Below are 19,101 nucleotides of genomic sequence, written 5' to 3'. Positions count from 1 at the left end.
TCTACTGTATGGGAAGAGCTGCGGTTCCAGTAATTCTCTATAAAGTGTGTTTTCCACTGTGATATCTGCTGTTGTTCTTTCAAGTGGGATCTGGGGAGCAGTTAATAAGCACATGTTTTCTCTCAGCGTTTCCAGAGCTGCCCAGAGAAGTAGAGCCAGTAACTGAGGTTCCTGCATCAATGTGGTACGGTCTCGAAGGAAATAGGACACCCTCACAACTGCTGGCGTCCTTACCAGGTTCTCAGTAGTGCTGTAAACACGCTGTGAATCAAGTGATTGATTTGAGGATCTTACAAGATCATATTAAATGAATGAACCCTTGGAAAGAAAGCAAAACAAAAGTCATTTATTCTAGAGAAAATTGCACTTGAAATAGCTGATGATTGCCATTGATGAGCCATTGAGATGCTTGTTATGCACACTTGTGTAAATAATTTGTCACGTTGACACAATGCAGCCAAAGGAAGAAGACCTTGCTCAGGCTCCTCATAAATCGGGTCTGCCCAGTGCCCGGAGCGAGTGTCCTCTCCTGGTCTTTTCCTCCTCTCTCCTGGTCTTTTCCTCCTCCATCTCTGATTTCTGGGATGCAGAGGACATGTGAGTCTCGAGGTGATGGGGAAGTCTTCCAGGATTTCATCCCACCTGCCACAGGAGCAGTGGGTTTTCCACCTTGAGACATGCTGTATTTTCTCATGCATGTCTGCATATGATCTTTTCATTATTTTTTGTGATGCTTTCTGCCTCTTATCCCATGATTATGGTTCCTAAGCACTCAGAATGTCCAAATTCAGCTGACACTGAATCTCCTCATCTTTTTAGATGGTTGGCATAGCAGTACCTCATCCTCAGGCCAAACAAAAATATGTTCTTGTTGGACTTGCTGTTTAATAGAAGCAAAAGGAAGCAGAAGACCAAGTTGTTAAAGAAACCACTGGGTAAATAGTGCATAGCTGAGCTCAACAGCGTGCGCAGAGCTATTTGTGGAGATAAGAGCCTTCCAAAAATTTGACATGAGAGCAGTGGGGTTCAGAACACAGAGCAGACAGGTTGTTCACATGGCGTGCAGTGCACTGCAGCTCGATAACAGAAATACCATTTGCATCGTAAGAAATCCTATACAGGTGTCCTTTGTCTCAACTGCCCTGCTACATGCTGGGCACGGAGAGAAGACCAAACACTGGATGGAAAGTGGGGCTAGTCAGTGCATGCATACATATTTTGGAAGAACGCGAATATGTGAACAATTCTGGATGATGGTTGACATGCCTACCTCGGGTGGTGCAGATTTTTATTACTTGGCGTCACTTGCAGGGTGCCTGATAGGGTCTTTTTGTCTCCAGTGGGAGGCAAAACTGGCAAAACAAAGAAATTGCTCAAGATGTTGTTTAAGATGTAAATTAAGCAATCTGTATTTAAATGGACTTCTGTGAAGCTTGTAAAAGCCTAACAGCTTCTAAGAAGCTTCTTGCTCATCTGTGCATTTCTGGGTGCCACCCGGAGGAAGGAGACACGGGCTGTGCGGCTCAGGACGGCGGCAGGGCCCTGCAGACACCACCAGAAGAGCTCTGCTCACGTCCCCGCTTGGTTCCCAGCCAGGCTCGGTACCAACAGCCGTGTTTGGGGTGTTTAAGCAGAGCTCCGGAGCCTCTTCTGTCACCACTCCATCTGTGCTGGCTTTCTGTTGGCTTGCTTCTATCTGAGCGTATAAGTATACATAAGTACGCGCGTGTATGTTGTTGCTGTCGTCTTTCTTGGGGGATTTGGTTTGTTTTTTAATGATCCCGTTCGGGGTGAGAGCAGGGAGGCAGGGGAGCTGCCGCGGCCATAAAGCGGGCAGAAAACAAGCTTCATCTTTATAGCACAGAAGAGCACATTATGGATGTTTTTAATCTCTTTGACCTTGTGGCGGAGAAGGAGGGAAGTGAAGAAATCGTGACAAACACCAGCCCTTTAATGCCAGGTTTGTTACTGCTCGGAGTGCCCTAAGGGTTAATGTAACAGTTTTAAGTCCTTCAATCACACCCACCCCCACCTACAGAACACTTCCAAATAATCCCTTTATAATAGACCCTTTTCCACAGATTGTATCTAACCCATGCATTAATGGGGCCCGTTGGTGTCAAGCATTTCAACAAATACGGGCCAGCAGCCTGCTCGGGGAGCCCCTCTTTCTGGCTCCATACGTTAATGATCTTTTGCCCCTCTGACTTAGCTCCCCTGCTGCAGGGACAAAATTAAACTACTGCGGATGGCAAAATAGTTATTTGCTGCCCAGGCAATTACATACTTCCAAAACTCTCCATCGCGGAAGGCCAGATGGACTTTATAGAAACCAGACCCAGGCCACAGTTTTAATTATCATAGTCCTGTCAGAAATGAGTGAAATTCTGAATGACCGCATGAAACGAACCAAAAGCCTTACACATGGATTTTTTCCTCAATAAAATTTTATGGCTTCTTAAAGAAACAGCATTCATATATTTTACGAGGCCTAATCATTCACTAATGCCTATATTAGTGCACCTGTGGCACTCGGCCCCATGGAAATTGCAGCGCCGGGCCCAGCTACGTTCTTGTGCGTGTTATTGCAAACCCCTTGTCAGAAAGGCAGCACATGCTCCAGGGAGAAGCCGGGCTCGTTTCTGTTAGCCAGCAGTCGGTGTAATAAGGCAGAGAGATTTATGGACATTTATCTGCTGAAAATTTCGTTTCATCGCGTGAATAAGACTTGCAGAAATGAAACGACGCTCCGAAAGAGGAGTATTTTTAACATTCATCGCGGGGCAGTGTGGTTATTTGGAGGGGTTGGAGACGTTGTGTGCCTGTGCTGATTCAGTACGAGGAAGGATTTCCCCTGAATACTCCCCCTGGATACTCTCCCCTCTCCTCGCAGCATTTGCCCAGTAAGTGCCCGGGAGCTGCGTGCGGCGGTCCCAGAGGTGACCGGGGCGCATGAAAGCGCACAGCTTTGTGTTATCGGGCTGCTGGCGCAGGCCACACAGCCTTGATTTTGTGTTTGAGTCACTGCAGGGCTCTGAGGGGCAGTTTTGCACTTTTCTGTCCTCTTCTCCCCGAACTCGGCTGGGTTTTGGGTCAGGAGCAGGGGCGGGAGCAGGAGGCGCGTTCCCGTGCCCTGGGGTCTTGGTGCCGGCCGGTGCTTCCCGCGGTGTCCTCTGCTGTGTCCTGAGGGACCCCGTGCACTAAATGTTGTGGCTTAGGATTTTCCCCCATTGAAAATGACTCTGGGTCCTGTGAAAGCCCTAGTTTAATCAGTTCTTGTTCATTCAAAGCAGGTGGCCCAGCTGATTTATTTACCTCAATGCATTTAATCACACCGTCTCTAGAAGCCACCGGTCCCTCTCCCAGCCAGCACAGGATCTCCAGGGTATTTGGGCAGATATTTCTCTAACCTCTTCTTCACAGAGACTCCACAGTCTCTGTAGCTGCTCTCTCCTTTCCGCATCACTCTCTTGACTATCAGATGGTGTCCTAATGTCTGAACTGGAGCTTGTTACCAAGTCCCAGCGCCCAGTCCTAAGGCTGGACAACTCTGGATCCTTCCAGCTATCATTGTGCCCCACGTTTCTAGTCCTCAGCATGTTCCTACTGCTTTATACCGGGCTGTTGCTGGTTGCCTGCCTCTTTCTTGGCGTGTGCTGCCCATCCCAGGCCACCCCAGCCCTGCTCAGAAGCCTGCGCGTGTCTCCCGAGGGCTGCGGCGCGTTTGCACGCCCCGATTGCGGAGCAGCCGTGCGGTGCCCGCTGCCGAGCCGAGGGGAGGATGAGCAGGTTGGAGCTAGCTGGCAGCAGAGGGAAGGTGGCCCGGAGGAATGCATCTCGTCTGGTCGTTAAAGTCAAATTTGCTAACGAGGTCCACCTCGGCAACGTGCTGACAGCCGCAGAACATACTGGGTGTGTTAGCCGCAGCGCGGCTGGAATGAAGTCAGCTTTCTCTCCCTATGCTTTCTCATTACTTCATGCGCTTGGCAGCTGCTAACAGACTGGACGGGCTTAGCCAAAATAGGACCCGATGTAGAAACATGGAAAAGACTATTTAGCATTTCCAACCGGTCGTGCCGGGGGGCGGCGGGGCTGCCCCGTGCGCGGGTGCTCTGCCCGCGGTGCCGCCAGGTGGGAGCGGGGCAGGCGGGGGCTGAGCCCTCCGCCGCGTGCCGCCGAGGGGACAAGTGTCCTCTGATGGAGCCGGTCGCTTCCAGGGGGGGCTGGGAGGAAACTGAGAGTATTTGGATAAACTCGGCGGCCCTTCGGACTAGAAGAGGACTTTTGTTCGCATAAAGAAAAAGACTGTTACATTACCATAGGATAACTGGACCCCGGCCAGTAAAAACTGCGCTTGAAGTATAAAGACCGATCGGGAGTGTCAAATGAAGGATCTTTTCCTTGAGGTCAGGTGTTTTTTTTTTTTTATTGATTAGAACGTGAGATCTACATCTATGGCGCAGCCTGGCCCGGAGCACCGTCTCTGTGGAGGATTGTCCGTCCACAAAGGGCGCGTTGTGCCCGGGAGGGCCGCGGGTCTGCAGCACCCTCCTCGTCGCTGCGCCTCTGGCTTCCCCGGCGCGGTCACTGCCCGGCCACCCGGCCACAGGTGCCCGGCACGGCGCTGCCAAGCTTCCTGCCATCCCCAGAGGCATTTCCAAGCACGTCTGTGGCCGCTGACGGGCTCCTTTCTGCTCAAGGACCATGCCAGGGGTGGAACGCTCAGTGGTGCCCGCTGGCCGTCCCCAGCACGGGATGGGTGAAGCCCCATCCCGTTGGGAGGCTCCCTTGGGAAGGGACAGACCCAGGAGCGCTGGGGGAGCACCTTCAGAGCATCGGGCTCCCCGCCTTCCCCGAGCAGAGGGTAAGGCTCGTGCGCCTGTCCTGGCTGCTCCTCTGAAGCTCTCGCGATGCAGCGGAGCGGTTTGGGGCAGAAGAGGTGGCTTTGTTAATCCAAACAGAGTGAAAGAGAAGAATTGAGAGCTGGAGCCATACAAAAATCACCCTCGAGGGTTCCAGCCAACAGATTATTGGGTTCGTGCTCCTGCTTAGGTCTTTTTTACAATAATATGAGACATATTTGGTGCAAACGTTTTCCTAGGATTTATTTGTATCTAATCACTTATGAAAGTTTTACTGACTTTAACGAACAGATTTGCTAGCCACCCATAAACCCCGTTTTTCTGCTTTAATTAAACCATTTTTGTCCATGAGGTTTTATTCACACACTGACAGCATCAATATAAATATATCTCTGCCAGAGTAATTAATAAAAGTAGGCAGCGCAAGGGAGAAAAGCATGTGTGTTGTATCGTCCTGGTAGGCTCTACCATTGTATAGTTCTTCCAAAAAAGTTAAGAACAGCCCCAATTAAAATGTTATGCGGCTTATGTGTGTTCAGATTTAATTTGGTATAATTGAATTTATGTTCATCCTTGGAGAACTCACGGGGCTGCCAGATAGAGACAGAAATCATTTATACCGTGGAAATACTGCACTATTAGATTTTTTTAAGGCTGTAGGATTAGGTCTTAATAAACTGTTTCAACGGCATTTCGAGGCTTGTGGAGTGGCTTGGACTTACTGGGGGGGTATGTGCAAAGGGAATGAAGACAATGTTCTTGTTTTCACCAGATGTTTCAATGGTTTTGTGTGCTAAAGAACTGCTTGGAAATGTGACACGGTGCTTCCTACTTAGCATTAAATTAGTAATTTTTATTGCAGTTTGAAGGAGTTTTTGCAGCCTACATGCTATAATCTCTGATTTATAGCTTCAGACTAAGAAGCTGCCTCAAAAAAGTGTATCTGTTAATGAAGAAGACTTTCAGATTACTTTCATGTGGATTTTCTAATACCTGAAGTCCTTGAAATGTTTTCCCAGCAGTATTTCACTGGAGGAAAGGTGTTAATTTTGGAAAGAAGGGGAAACCTTCATTTAGAGTGACTAAGAGCTGACATGAGAAAACAATGTCCTTTTCTGTCCCACCCATCCCATTAACAAAAATCCTGCTCTCTTTTTGCAGGCATTTAGCCTTGTGTCCTGTCTCGTGTTTGACTGACACGAGTGGGATTTTTTTGCAAGCGTTCTGGGGAGGTGCTCACGTGCTGCAGTCATGGTGGCGATGCCGAAACCCCAATAACAAGCAAACCCTGTACAAGGAGCAAACATTTTCCTGCTTAGCAGGTGGGAAGGAGTGGCCCAGGTAGGATGTGGGATCCCTTCCCTGGCCGGAGGGTGCTGATGCAGTCCTTTATTCCAGCAGCAGAGGCACGTTCGCATGCTGTATGGGGCCGTTTTGGTGAGCAGATGCTTGATGCGGCCCTCGGCTCTGCCTTCTGGATGGCCCTCTGACTTTCTGGTAGTTGAGAAAATCCCTGTACAAGGTTGATACTAATCTTTTTTTTCTCTTCCTATTTGGCTTCAAAAAAACGCCCTTTAAAACCAGAAGAAGTCTTTTCCTGTTGGATTGGAGGGCGGATCAAAATGCAAAATGTTGGCTTCAGTTGTTCAGCCGTGCCTCTAGGAGTTGTGAACATTGTCCACAGGAGATAAGCCGTTCTGTGTGGGGGTTATCAGAACCTCCCTAACTCAAACCTGACGTGCTCAGGCACTGCAAGATACAGGGTACGTCGGATCGTGTTTTGTTTTGAGACCCTCTCTCAGAGAACCAGATGTGCTGGAATCGCCTGAGTAAAATAACCCGAGCGGAGGCATCTGCGGACCTTCTGCTGGGCATCGTTCTGCTCCGCTCTCTTCTGACCCAGAGCTGCCCTGAGGTCTGAGCTGGGGGTTTTGAAACGGAGTCGCTCAGCGTATTCAAAGGGCAGATTTATCATTAGAATAAATTCCCTGGAAGATATCGTTTCATAAGTAGGTGAATTGGCTCGGGGTAAAGTTCATCCGGGCGGCACTGGGGACTGCGCAATTGACCCTTGTACGTCCTTATAATGAGGGTTTCAGTTCGTGGTGGCAGACAAGGTACTTGTCTGGCTGCGGAGAGGTCCGGGCACCACGATTTAGAGGGAAATAATTGGATCAGCCCCTCGTTACTTGTCACTTTGAAAGGAGCAACAAGTTGGGGCCTGAAGAATTCTAGAGCTTGCTTGAAAAAAAAAAAAAAAAAAAGATTTCCACATGTTTGTGTGAGAGAGGGGAACAGGAAGCTTCTTGGAAGGATGCAATGCCAGAGGGAAGGCAATTGCCAAGAGGACAGCGAGCAGCGGGACGAGCCCGGGCTGTGCCGGGAGCCCAGCAGGGACAGGCAGAAGCGGGGGGACAGGACCGGGCTGCGGCTGCCCCCAGCGCAGGGGGAACCAGGGCTGGGGCCGTTTGGAAGCGTCTCGGAGGAGGGCTGGTGGATGATCACAGATGTGTTGGGGATGCTGGGGTCCGTGGGCAGCTCCAGCCCAGCCTCCTGGCCTGTGCAGCCCCAGTACGAGGGCACACGTCCCAAAACACCGGGGCTGCACAGACCAGCCCCAGTGCCTCTGAGCCCCAGCACTCTTGCCCTCACGCACTTAAAGTGTACCTGAGGAGGCTTCGGAGCCTCTGCTGGCTGCCAGGTTTTGAAGCGAGTGGGGATGCTCTCGGTCCTGAGCTGCTGCTGGAAAACGAGCACCCCAGAATCCTGCTACAGCCTGAGTCCCTGTGTCAGAGGGCAGGATCACCGTGCTCAGCGCGTGAATTCGAAGGGAAATGGCTTTGCTCATTTTGTTTATGTGCATCTGTTGAGTGAGACTGATGCTGACTCGCAGGCAGCTGCCAGAGGGCTGCTCCCTTCTGTAAGAGACCTTTGGTATCTTCGGGCAGGAAGGGACTCCAAAAACAGTTTTTTTTCTGGTGCGGAAACAGCTCACTTGGTGCAAAGATGTCCAGCCCTGGCGTCCCAGGTTCTCCTTCCAGTGACGCCGGTGTTACAGACGAGCTGTGCACGAGAGTTATGAAGGGAAGAAGTTCTCCGTTAAGATGCTGAGCACATGAACGATCTCATCTCCCTCGGGAGGCGAGCCGGCCCGCGAGCGGACGCTCTAGCAGCGCTCTGAGATTCTCCTTCTCTACCTTGCTTTTGTAATTCAACAAATACTCCTGCTGCCCACGCTGCAAGGCAGAGAGATGGGATACGCCTGGCTGCTTCCCTGCTCGCTGCCCTGAGCTCAGAGCAGAGCACCCGGCCTTCGTGCCGGGCTGTCCGTGTGCACCGGGCATAAATCAGCGGCAGCGTGCATGCAGGATGGTGCTCAGCGGGGCCGGAGCCCCCCGAGCTGCCGTGGGACGGGTGCGCGGGCTGCGGGCGCCTCATTTTTGCACCTTCTTTTGGTAATGTTTTCGGTAAATACCAGCTCTGAAGAAATCACAGGTTTCGGCTTTGCGAGAGGTGAGCAGGACGCTGTTACTACATCAAGAGGAAATTTCTCGTTGGCTCGGCGTGAGATGGCTGCTTTGTTTTCCGAGCCCTTTAAACAGGGCTCTGCTGTTCCTGTTTTTGATCAGCTGCGTTCAGGAGGGAAACCTATAATATCCTTTCATTCTTTCGCTGCTCGGTGCCAACCCGGTTCACAAACTCATCTATTTCACACCTTCTAAAGAGCACGAGAACAGTCTGCAAAGCAGCTGCCTTGCTCATTTCTGATAAGAAAGGTTCCGAGGACTGTGCTTCCTCGCGCGATTGTGGCACCTCTGGGGGGGTTTCCTGTGTAAATGAAACCTCGGTGCAGCTGCGCTCACGGCAGCCCGGGGACGGGAGGGCTTTGCTCTGGGTCTTTGCTTTTAAAAATCTCTGCTCGGAACGTGTAAGGTCATGGCCAAAGCGCTGGTAACGTGCACCCTTTCGGCCTGTAAATTCAGGGCGTTTAAAGCTAATATGCGAACAGGAATGCGCTTCCAGCTGAGTATTGCTGGGCTGCTTGGCTGCCGGTACATGCGATGATGTGAGACGGGAGGGAGGATAACGACCCTCTGCGCCGGGTATGTTGCTGCTGGTGAATTTGGGCCTTCGTCTAATTTAATGTTTAAAGCTCTTAGCGTACGGCTGGTGAGAAGTCGGGAGGAGGCAGGTGAGAGCCCCCAGGACGGCGTTGTTCCGTATGGGCCTTCCCACGCCAGGTCCTTCAGGGGACTTCGCTAGGGCTGTGAAAAGGCTGGTATTCTGTAACTGATGTTAGCGGTGTGAATGGGCATTTGAAGTCTCTGCTACTTTTTTGGCCGGCGCGTAAAATGCGGCGAATGGTTTTGGCACCCGGGCGCCTTCAGTAAATCACTCTGAAGAGGCCTGCATGTTAGTGGTGTTCCACAGCTCCGTTCCCAAAACATTATTAACATAAAGTCGTAGTAATAAGAAATGATTTAAAACAAGTGGCAGGAACCTCCGTGCCTACCGGCCCAGCCACGCACCCAGCACACAGCTGAAGAAGCCGATCAGAAACTGTTCCTAAGGCCAGCAGAACCTTTTGGGAACGAGTAGGGGGAAGGAGCCGGTTTCTTTGGTTTGGTTTCAGACGTGCCAGGTGATGCACATCTTGCCGCTTCTAGTGCTTAGTGTATGGCCCCTGTTCCTGGAAGCAGGGATCAGGACAGGACCTCAGGTCTCTTAATTGCTGAGGGGAATCCCAAGGCTAACTAATCACAGACAGCATGCTTGGAAAGCAAAAAGAATCCAGCAGTAGTTTTTCTCTCATCTCATCCATTTTAAGACAACCGTGCGATTTTGCAGCCCTGCCTCCTAGTTTGCAGTATTTGCAAAAAGAAATGGTTTTGCGATGCATACGTTGTCCTGCACCCGAGGATGTGCAACATTCGCCTCAGCTCCGTCAGAAACGGGTCTCTGTGACTTCTGAAGACGAACATTCATTTTAGGCCCTCGGCAGCGCCTCTGCGGGTACCTCGACCAAAAGACCTGATGGAACTGGCATCTCCACCGCGCCACCACACTCAGCCTTGCGAATACTGGGCAGGCAACGAGGGGAGGTGACCTGGGAGGGCAGCCTCACCTTCGTATTTCTTTGGCACCTTGCACCAGGCGGGGGCTGTTCGTAGGCATTCACCATCTCCAAAAAGCACGGGCGCTTGTCCGAAAACAGCAACATTCCCCCAGGCCGTGCATCGCTGAGATGCCTACAACAGCCTCGTAGAGCATCGAGGCTAAAACGTGACGTCCTACGGACGCGTTCAGGGCGATGACAAACCAGATGTTGTGCTTAGCAGGAGGCTCAGCGGAGGAGCTGAGGAGCGGGAGCCTGGAGGAGTCCTGGAGTCGTCAGCCCCCTCCCCACGCTGCGGGCGGAGGCGGCCGAGGTTTTTTCCGGTATGACAGAGCAGCGTGCTGCTTCGGGAAGCGCACGGAGGAGCCTTCACGTGTCCGGTTGTGCAGTGCCTTCAGCGGGGCTTTGGGAGTTGTTCGCTCCTGGAAAGCAGCAAAGCTCACGTAGCTGGGGCGCTGGGAGAGCAGGCGGGGGAGAGCTCAAGTGGCAAGGGGCCTCCAGGAGAAAAAACTGGGATCAGGAGTTGTGCAGCCTGGCTGCACTCGGGTTCTGCTCGGCTTCTGGGCCTGCGTGTTGCTGCCAGCAGCGCTGCTCTGGTCCTGCTTGCCCGTGGCTAGTGGCCCTCCTTCCTTGGAGGGAGCTGTTTTAGTGCCAGATCTCCCTTTTCAAGCAGCATCAGGCCAATCGTACCCTACAGCGCTTTGTACCTCCGCAGAAGCTGCGAGGTGCTAGCAAGCCAGGTCTGTTTCGATGGAAATTCAGCGCTGCTGGACCTCCTGCTTCTGCTCCCTCTTCCTAATTAAAGCGAAATTAAATGTCCTGGAAAGCCTCATCTGCCTGTGAGTAGTCTGCCTTTTGTTTATCAGATCCAGACTTCTCTCAATTTCCCATTTATTTTTATCTACTAAGCTTTTAGAACTTCATTAATATTTTTTAAACGGGTCGAAACGGAGTATAATACGAAAGTGTGATGTCTTGAGCTCTTTCTGCGGGGAGGAAAACTTCAAAGTTTTAGTGTGTATATATTACAAAGAACTGGAAATCCCTTTCTTGACTTGTGTGTACAATATCTGAGGCAACCCTGTGATTTGATTCAAGCATAATTTTTTACGGTTTACTGTTTAATTTAAATCAGTGTGGTATGAATTACGTCACTGGTGAAAAATGAGCTTTTGTTGAGATAAATGCTTGCCATCATCTTGAAAGTCTTCTTCTGTTTTGACATCTTTACTTTATGTTTCTCCGCGCGGGGATCCGGTGCTGTGCGAGCTCTGCTCGCTGCCCTCCCCGAGCACGGGGCCGGGGGCTGCGGGGAGGGGAGCACCGGGGAATGGGGCCGGTTCCACGCACCGGCGGGGAGCAGCGGTGGTAGCACCTTCCTTGACGTCCTGCGTGCTCAGCCTCGAGGCTCCCAAACCCCGCGGTGCCCGTTGCACGCCGCTTCGTGGAGCACGAGACGCTTTCGTGGCGATCACACCCATGGGAGCCGCGAGTGGTGTAAGAGCACCGCGTCGCTACTGCGGCCGCTGGGCCGTGCTGCGGGGCTCTGTGCGTGCCGACGGGCGTGCGGCCGGCTCCGATCCGCCTGCACCTGGGGCTCAGCTGCCCTCAGACGTGCCGACGGACGGGGCTGCAGCTCTGCACAGCTCGCATCCTCCCGCAGAGCTGGCTGGCAGGTAGGAAGCGCTCGCTGGCAGCAGCGGTTAGCCACGGGCAGGCCTTCGGAAGGCTCTGCGTGGTTCAGGTGTGCTCCCGAAATTCAGAGGTGCAAAGCCCGTGCCGCAATCCAGGCTCCTTGGCTTTGGAAACGGAGCGGGGCGTTTTGGGGGAGCAGCCTTGTTCCGTGCCATCTCGTGCTCTCTGGAAGCGGTCTCGTGCCCTCTGTCCGGGTCACCCCGCACGTGGCACCCGGGGTGCTGGCGGGGCCTCAGGGTGCTTCTTCCACAGCGGGAGATCCTGAAAGGTTCCTCCTCGTCTCCTCTGAGCTGCCCCCATGTCTGAGCAGCTCGGGCTCTTGGCACCTGAGGATGTCGCAGTTTTCTGATCCTGCGGTCGTTTGATAGCGCCACGAGTCAAAGCGCAGGCTGTAGAGGGGCAGTATTTTCTCCAGCCCCCGCTCCCTTACCACCAGTTTGCTCTGGCAGGGGAACTGGCCGTGAGCTGGAGGAGCTGGTGCTTGCCGGGCGCTGCGTAGCGCGGCTCCCGCTGAGCCCGCGGGGCTGCTCCTGTGGCCCCTGCCCGGCCGGGTTTGGCTCGGCTGCTGGTCCCATCGGTTCCCTGTGCTGTGACCTGGTTTTGTCTGACACGTTTCTCATTAACTCTTTGTCAAATCACCAGGACGCCTGGTTAATTGCAGGCAGAGTGCTGAATTTATGAGTTCATCTAGGCTTCGCGTCTACACATTGACAGAGGTGTTTCTCTGGATGAAATCTTTTTCTCTTCATTTTGAGGCAAGAATGGACTTTCTGTTTCACTTACTTCTGAAAGTCATAAATTGTAGCGATCCCTCCCTCCCCTTTATTTGAAAGAAACACAACAAAACTTCATGGCAACAGTTTATTGCTCTAAATCAGCTTGTGGGTCATTAAAGCAAAAAGAAAAAAAAAAAAAAAAAAAAAGGGAAAAAAATCTCCCTCTAACTCCTGCCAAATAAAATGCGTACATCAGCCAAACTGTCAAAGGCAGATCCTGCAACTATGGGATGAGAAGGTTTATTACACTTTCAGCTTCTGGGGAGGGATGTTATAGCAACAGGACGCTGGGTCACTGATGGCAAACTCATGGTTGCTTCGTTTCTTCATGCACACTAGGAATCCATTAAGCTAACTGACGACAGATCCCTAGGCATTCCAGTCCTACAGCACACCTCTGCGGAGGCCAAATGTTGGACTCTGCCCATTAAAACGTGAAAGAAACAACCCAACAGAGAGCCCACAAATTAGAGAAGCAGGAAACCTCAAATGATGTGCAAAAAAAGATGGTTAATGTTCAAGAGAATTTTTCCATAACTTTTGCTTCATAACTCAGCATCTCTGATCTTAATAAATGATGAGACAGAGCCTTTGCAAGATCAGTGAGCCCTTTGGATTCGAGTCCTGAAGGCTGTTCAGCAGAAAGCAGATGAAGCTGCAGAGCGAGCCCTGGACCATGACAGCCATTTCCTCTTGGCTGGCTCGAGATGAGCCTGAACCACAACCACAGCCAGCGTTCGGGTCTGGGTCCAAACTTTGTGTCTCCGCAACGGGCCAGGTTAAAAGCTTGTCATCCAAACGAGCATGAAGGTGCATTTGGTTGAACCAAATTCACTGAAGAGGAGAGGGATGGGGGCTCCGGGGTGGGAAGAGAGACAGCGCTCCGTGAAGGGATAGCGAATGCCTCAGCAAAACGTAATCGTGGCACCGTTACCAGCCGGGACGCGGAGCTGAGAGTTCTTGGATGAAGACAAAAGAGCAGGGAGGTGCTCGGGTTAATAACCCCAGCGTACGCCCTGAGCTTGCCATCTGCAGCAGAGGGAAGGGGGAAAAGATGAACTTGGTTTGACATGGTCAATGAAAAAAAAAAAAAAAAGGCGATGAGAAACCCACAGCAAGGGATGGGATGGGGTGGGGTGGGGTGGGGTGGGGTGGGATGGGATGGGATGGGGTGGAAGGATGGATGGATCAGGCCGAGCGGAGGGCGGCGAGGCACTGGAAGTGCTCTCGCAGTGATGAATTTGATGAGAGTGCCCACGGGCTGCAATCCAGATGAAAGCCGATTTTTCCAGCAGATCTACGAGTGCATATGTCTGTCTGTCCCAGACTGCCTGGAGATTAGCTCAGGGAAAAAGGCGCGACAGCCAAATGTGCTCCTGCCCCGAGCACGGCTCTGGGGGCCGTGATGCCGCAGTTCAGGCTGTAGGTAATGAAGATGGTAACGTGTGTTGTCCTGAAAGTGACCGCAACACCGATAGATAATGGGTTTTGGTATTAAAAGTGTTACCAATTACTAATTTTAAATTTCTTTTCCCTTCCCTTTCCTTACTCTCCCCCCTTTATTCTCTTTTTCCTCTTCTCTGATAATGTCTTTTAATGTCTGAGCCAAATTACCCCTCCGAGATGCCTCAGTGCAACCTCACTGATGTCAGAGCTGGGCTGAGCACAAAGAGCAAGCAGAAGTACAGCGAACATTTCAACGCCACCAGCTCCAACTCCTACGAATTCCACGTGTGATTGTGTGATTTTCTGGCTTTGTTTTGGTTTTCTGTAGCTTTTTTTTTTTTAAATCCCTTTTCCTTCTGCATTTGGACTTCTTTGGAGCATCAGTTACCTCTCAGTGCTGGTCGTGCTTCTTCTAAAACATCCACAGTTGAATCATTTATGTGCATTCCAAAAACAAGCCTTCAAACAGAAAATCTTTTTTTTGTTAATGACAGTGACTTGTAAACAGTTGGTTTGAAGAATTTCGGCAGAGGAAACTTCTGATTTCCTTCTGGTCTGAACTGGAAGAAGATGTGGTAAAAGGTTTCGGTTTGTTTTTCTGGAGTTTTTTTAGGGCAGGGGAAAGAGGGGCTTAGGAAATTATTTGTGTGGACACGTTTGACAGAGGTAAAATGACGTCATGGATAATAACTTGCAATTAGTGTTGTTTTTTTTAGTATTTTTTAAATTATGATGTACATTTCATATAGAGACAAGTGTGTGTATGTGATCTTTATCTTGCTTGAGGTGTCAACCACAAAGAGCTGGACCGGCAGCACTCGGAGCAGGTGCTTACACGGGCCGAATCTCACCACGCCTGAGAAAAAGCGTCCTTTTCTGACAGCTTGACATTTTGTTGGACAGATACTGAAACATCCTAGCAAAATAACGTTTAAGGTATCATGCAGGATCATGGGTGCACAGGGAAAAAAAAAAAAAAAAAGGTTTTAATCAGGCAGATGAAGTTCCTTGAAAATTAGAAAGCTGGATAAATCTAGACGTGGAAGACGACTCCCCCGGTGTAGGGCTGTCTGCTGTTTCTGTTGCAATTGCAGAGTAAAGATGTGTTAGCATAAGTCCCAGGAAATTCACATGGAAAAAAGAATGCCTTTTCCTTCTATACATTATGGGAAAAGAGAACTTTTATACCTATTTCACTGCGGTCAGCCAGCAAGTGATAGCTTACTGCTGCTTGGCAGGTGCATTGCTGCCGATGATCTGCCTCTTCTGCTTCTGTAACAGCCCTTTTATTTTCCAGTTTTTGTTTTTCCAGAGGTTCTGCACCGAAAACAAGGAAGGCATGCTGTAGTGTAAGGGACAGCATCGTGCAAAATGCCTTCCAGTGACACCGCCGGGCCTCGGCTCGTGAGACTTTGTTTTATTTACAGAGTACAGTGAGTGTGTGAGAAAAACAGGGGCTCGAGTTCTCAGGGTTTGTACAGACTCGTTCTTTCTCATTCTGATCTGTGAGATGTCACACCCCCAGTTTGGGTGCTAAAGCTCCACTCAGATGAAACCACAGTGTTTCAGGTGATTTTTAGCTAAGACAGGACCTCACTCAGGCAGGGCTGGCAAGCCTTGCACGGGGGGCCTGCAAAGCAGTTGGTGAATTTGAGCTGAATTCTGGCTTTTCCAGAGCTATCTGGAGTATCTGCACCTAAATAACTCCAGAATATGAAAGAGGGCGCCTGCAGCATATGGCTGTAAACCAGAATGGGATTTGCCATCTTGCTGATGGCTGCTGTACAAACTAATGGTACTGGGAGGTTATCTGGGTGCTGCTTCTTCAACTGTTAAAACCTATAGGCTGTACGCCCAAACTGTTCGATGGCTTCCAACCAGCAGCCGAACATGGACACTTGGTTTTGTTTTCCAAACAATTTCCTTGGGAGCTGTTACCCCTTCCCGGTGAGGTGTGTCCCCGCAGGTGCCGCCTGGCTGCCCAACGCCCGTCGCTAATTTGGGGTCAGCAAGGCCAGGGCAAGAGCTTTAATCTTAGCAACAGTCAGCAGCTTTAGTCAACCTCCATGTTCCTAGAGGTTCCCTGAGATAAAACAGAAGTTACTGTTATTTTAGCTTGAGTAAACTCGGAAGAGTTGTTCAACCCACATTAGGAACGCTTTTATTTTTTTCATTTTTTCTTGCAAAGTCCACGCTCCCCTCATCAGCTTCCTCTGACGGTGCTGCCTTGTATCAGGCCCGTACAATTAGGAGTAGAGCTACAAAGCACCAGGTATTGAGAGAGCCCCGTTAGGGCAGAGCAGGGGCTTTCGTGTGCTCTTGCTTCCCCTCGGAGTCACGGGAGAGTAAATTCAGCACGTGCAGGTGGTTCTGGAAAGCGGAGGTCCCCGAACAAATGCAGCCAGTTTTGAGGAAAGCACCTACGTAAAAATAAAAAACAAACAGCAGTGAAACACGCTTGTAAAAGCCCTTTGCATGGGATGCACCTTCAGTTTGGTTTTTATGTATGTTTAATGTTGGACATAAATTCCAAACCTGGAACAAACCCATGGCACTGGGTGACATTTTGGGAAATGGTGAAGGATTTGTGCTTGCTCTCCGGGAGGTGTCCCTTACCCCTTCCTCTGCCCCAAAACCTCCGAGGGCCCCGGCAGAGCCCGAGAGCTGCAGGAGCAGCGGCTGCGTGTGCGCGGGCACGAGGAGGGGCTGGCGGCCGCTGCCTGCTCTGACGGCGAAGCGGAACGAGGCGAAAGTGAAACCAGCAACTGAGAATTTGCTCACATAAACCAGAATTTGCTCATATAACTTTTACACGGCTGCCAGCAGGCAGCGTCTCGCAATGCAGCCGCTGCTCTTAGCGGGGAGCGCGCTTCCATCTGCAGCAGCTCCGCTCTAGGAGCGAACCGGGGCACCGGGGCAAAGGACCTTGCCTCTGCAACTCCTGTTTTATTTATTCTGGAAGCTGGAATGTGAGGAATGAACAAGGCAGGGCTTTCTGGAAGGGGAAGGATGATGTTTTGTGGCCAAGACAGTTGAATTGAAAGCTAAACTCAGTCGCTGCTTCTGCTGCGGTGTCCTGAGGAAGTCACCGAAGGCAAATTTTCCTGAAATGGCCACTGATGGCGTGCTCCTCGCTGTCTGCATGCCCAGCTCTCTGCTCCGCAGAGCAGCCGTGTGCTCACCTCTGCACCAGCACCAGGTGGGGCTCGGCTCGAGTGCAGAACGTGGGAATTCGCCTGAGAAATGGGCTGGGGGCAGCACCCGAGGGACCTGCAAAAATACCTGGGGTGTCCAGTGTACGTCTCTGCATCTTACTTCCTGGGCTATAAACGAGCTTACTGGGAACCCCTCACGGGTGTGTCACGAGCAGAGCTGCAGCGGCTGTGAAGCACCTGGGTATTTTCACAAGCACCCCAGAAAAACCTGCGCCAGGACTGACATGCTAAGTAAAGCACAGTATCAGCCCCTGAGCAGTACGGAGAAAAACCTGAGTAAGCGTGGGCTGAACACGCGGGAACGATGCCTGCGAAGCTCCGGGTGCGAGCCGGGCTTTGCAGCCTGAGCCCAGTGCGTGCGCAGCAGGGAGCTGAGCTGAAGCGCATGGGCAGCCTGCAGGCTTGGTGCTGGAACTCACTGCACTGGGATAAAATAATCCTGGGCGTTTTTCTAGTACAGCTTGGCCTCCTGTGCTTTACTGTTAGCAAAGACAGGGCCCGTCAATTTAGCTAAATCTGCTAGGTCTGGTTGGTGAGCAGCAGCCAGAGTATTCCCAGGCAGGGTAGGAATGAGGCTGAGCACAGGGAGGGTTGTTCCTCCTACCAGTTCTACCCCATCCAAACACTTATTCTGGGAGAAAATGCAGGATTTCCCTGAAGCTTCAGTGCCGTGGTGTGAATTGGGAGGAATAAGCTGAGAACGGATGATGTGATTTTCCCTTTGTCCAGTTTAATGCAAGTAGCTTGAGATCAGTGGTTAGTGCTGGAGGTGGGAGGGCCAGGCACGTCTGCTGGGCAGGCGCAGGAGGTGGGGACCTGCAGGTGTGCTTGGAGACCTCCAGGTGCGCTCAGGGACCTCCACGTGGTGCTCGGGGACCTCTGGGTGATGCCAAGGGACCTCCGGGAGGGCTCGGAGCCGCAGGTGCTGGCAGCATGGAGCAGTTTGAGGGCCTTGTCATTAAAATGAATGCAGTTCAGAGAAGTTGATCTGTTTTGATTATTTAAGCTGATGTGAATACTAGAAGAGTGCTTTTGTCTCCATAACAAGCGTAATCCTGAGCCGGTTACACATGGAGAACTCTGATAGAGGACCTTGGAGGTTCTTCTAACCAGGCACTTGTGATCATGGCTGAAGAGCTGCTTTTAGGTTTGCCATATGTCTTTACCAGTTTTACCTGCCATCCAGCTCACGCCTTGCTATTTCTTGTTGGGAAACCTGCACTGCAAATAATTCTCCTTTCTTTCTTCTTTCTGCATCTACCGTTTGATATCAGATGACCCATGTGTTTCTTCCTCCTGTTCTTCCGCAGATTGCCGATGACCTGGGAAATGAGAAATTCTGCATTGATGCTAGCCAGAGCGGAGCTGGGAACTGGCTGAAATACATCCGCGTGGCCTGTTCCTGTGACGAGCAGAACCTCGCCGTGTGTCACATTAATGACCAGGTAATGACCTTGGCAATTAGCGAGTTGCTGCGTTCACCCGTGCGGGCTGCGCAGAGGACAGAGCGTGGTGGCAGCGCCGAGTAGAAGCGGCTGCGGTGCTCAGCCATGCAGCAGCTCTGCTGCCGTGCCACAGCCTGAGCTTTCCAAAACCCACGTTGTCGTCCAGGCCTTGGCTCCTCTCGTGGTGGGGAAGGTTGTGTGAAATGTTAGCACCTGCTGGGAAGCGTAGGTAACATTACTAAAGCACAAATGACGCAAATGGAAACCAGTGCTGGGATTTCGTTGCCATCAAACCTGTAAAAAGTTCGTGCCACAAGTTGTCGGTGCTGGGCAGAGCACGTGGCTCCAGGCCGTGAACGCAGGTTTTGTCTGTATGTGAGAGGGGATGAGAGTGGGGAATGGTTTGGGAGTCTGCAGAGCAAGGAGTAAAAACCCAGTCGGCACATTGGAGAAATGCTGGTGCAGCAGGCGGGGGCGAGGGACGTCACAGGGGTTGAATGGTTTTGATAATGTTAGTCCCAAAGACGCAATAACCTTTCCTCTCTG

General features: G+C 51.3%; 1 protein-coding gene across 2 annotated transcripts in view; it reads left to right on the top strand.

The window, feature by feature from the left end:
- The window catches only part of PRDM16 (PR/SET domain 16), a 290,489-nt gene that overhangs the window by 225,592 nt on the left and 45,796 nt on the right, over positions 1-19,101 (top strand). For both annotated transcript variants that reach the window (XM_035557638.1, XM_035557637.1), the window contains exon 4: positions 18,421-18,555. In XM_035557638.1, the coding sequence (XP_035413531.1) occupies positions 18,421-18,555 (135 nt within the window). The remainder of the gene's footprint in view (positions 1-18,420; positions 18,556-19,101) is intronic.

This window comes from Cygnus atratus, chromosome 21 (genome assembly GCF_013377495.2).
Source record: "Cygnus atratus isolate AKBS03 ecotype Queensland, Australia chromosome 21, CAtr_DNAZoo_HiC_assembly, whole genome shotgun sequence".
Taxonomy (NCBI): Eukaryota; Metazoa; Chordata; class Aves; order Anseriformes; family Anatidae; genus Cygnus; species Cygnus atratus.
This window is presented reverse-complemented; position numbering and strand designations above follow the sequence as displayed.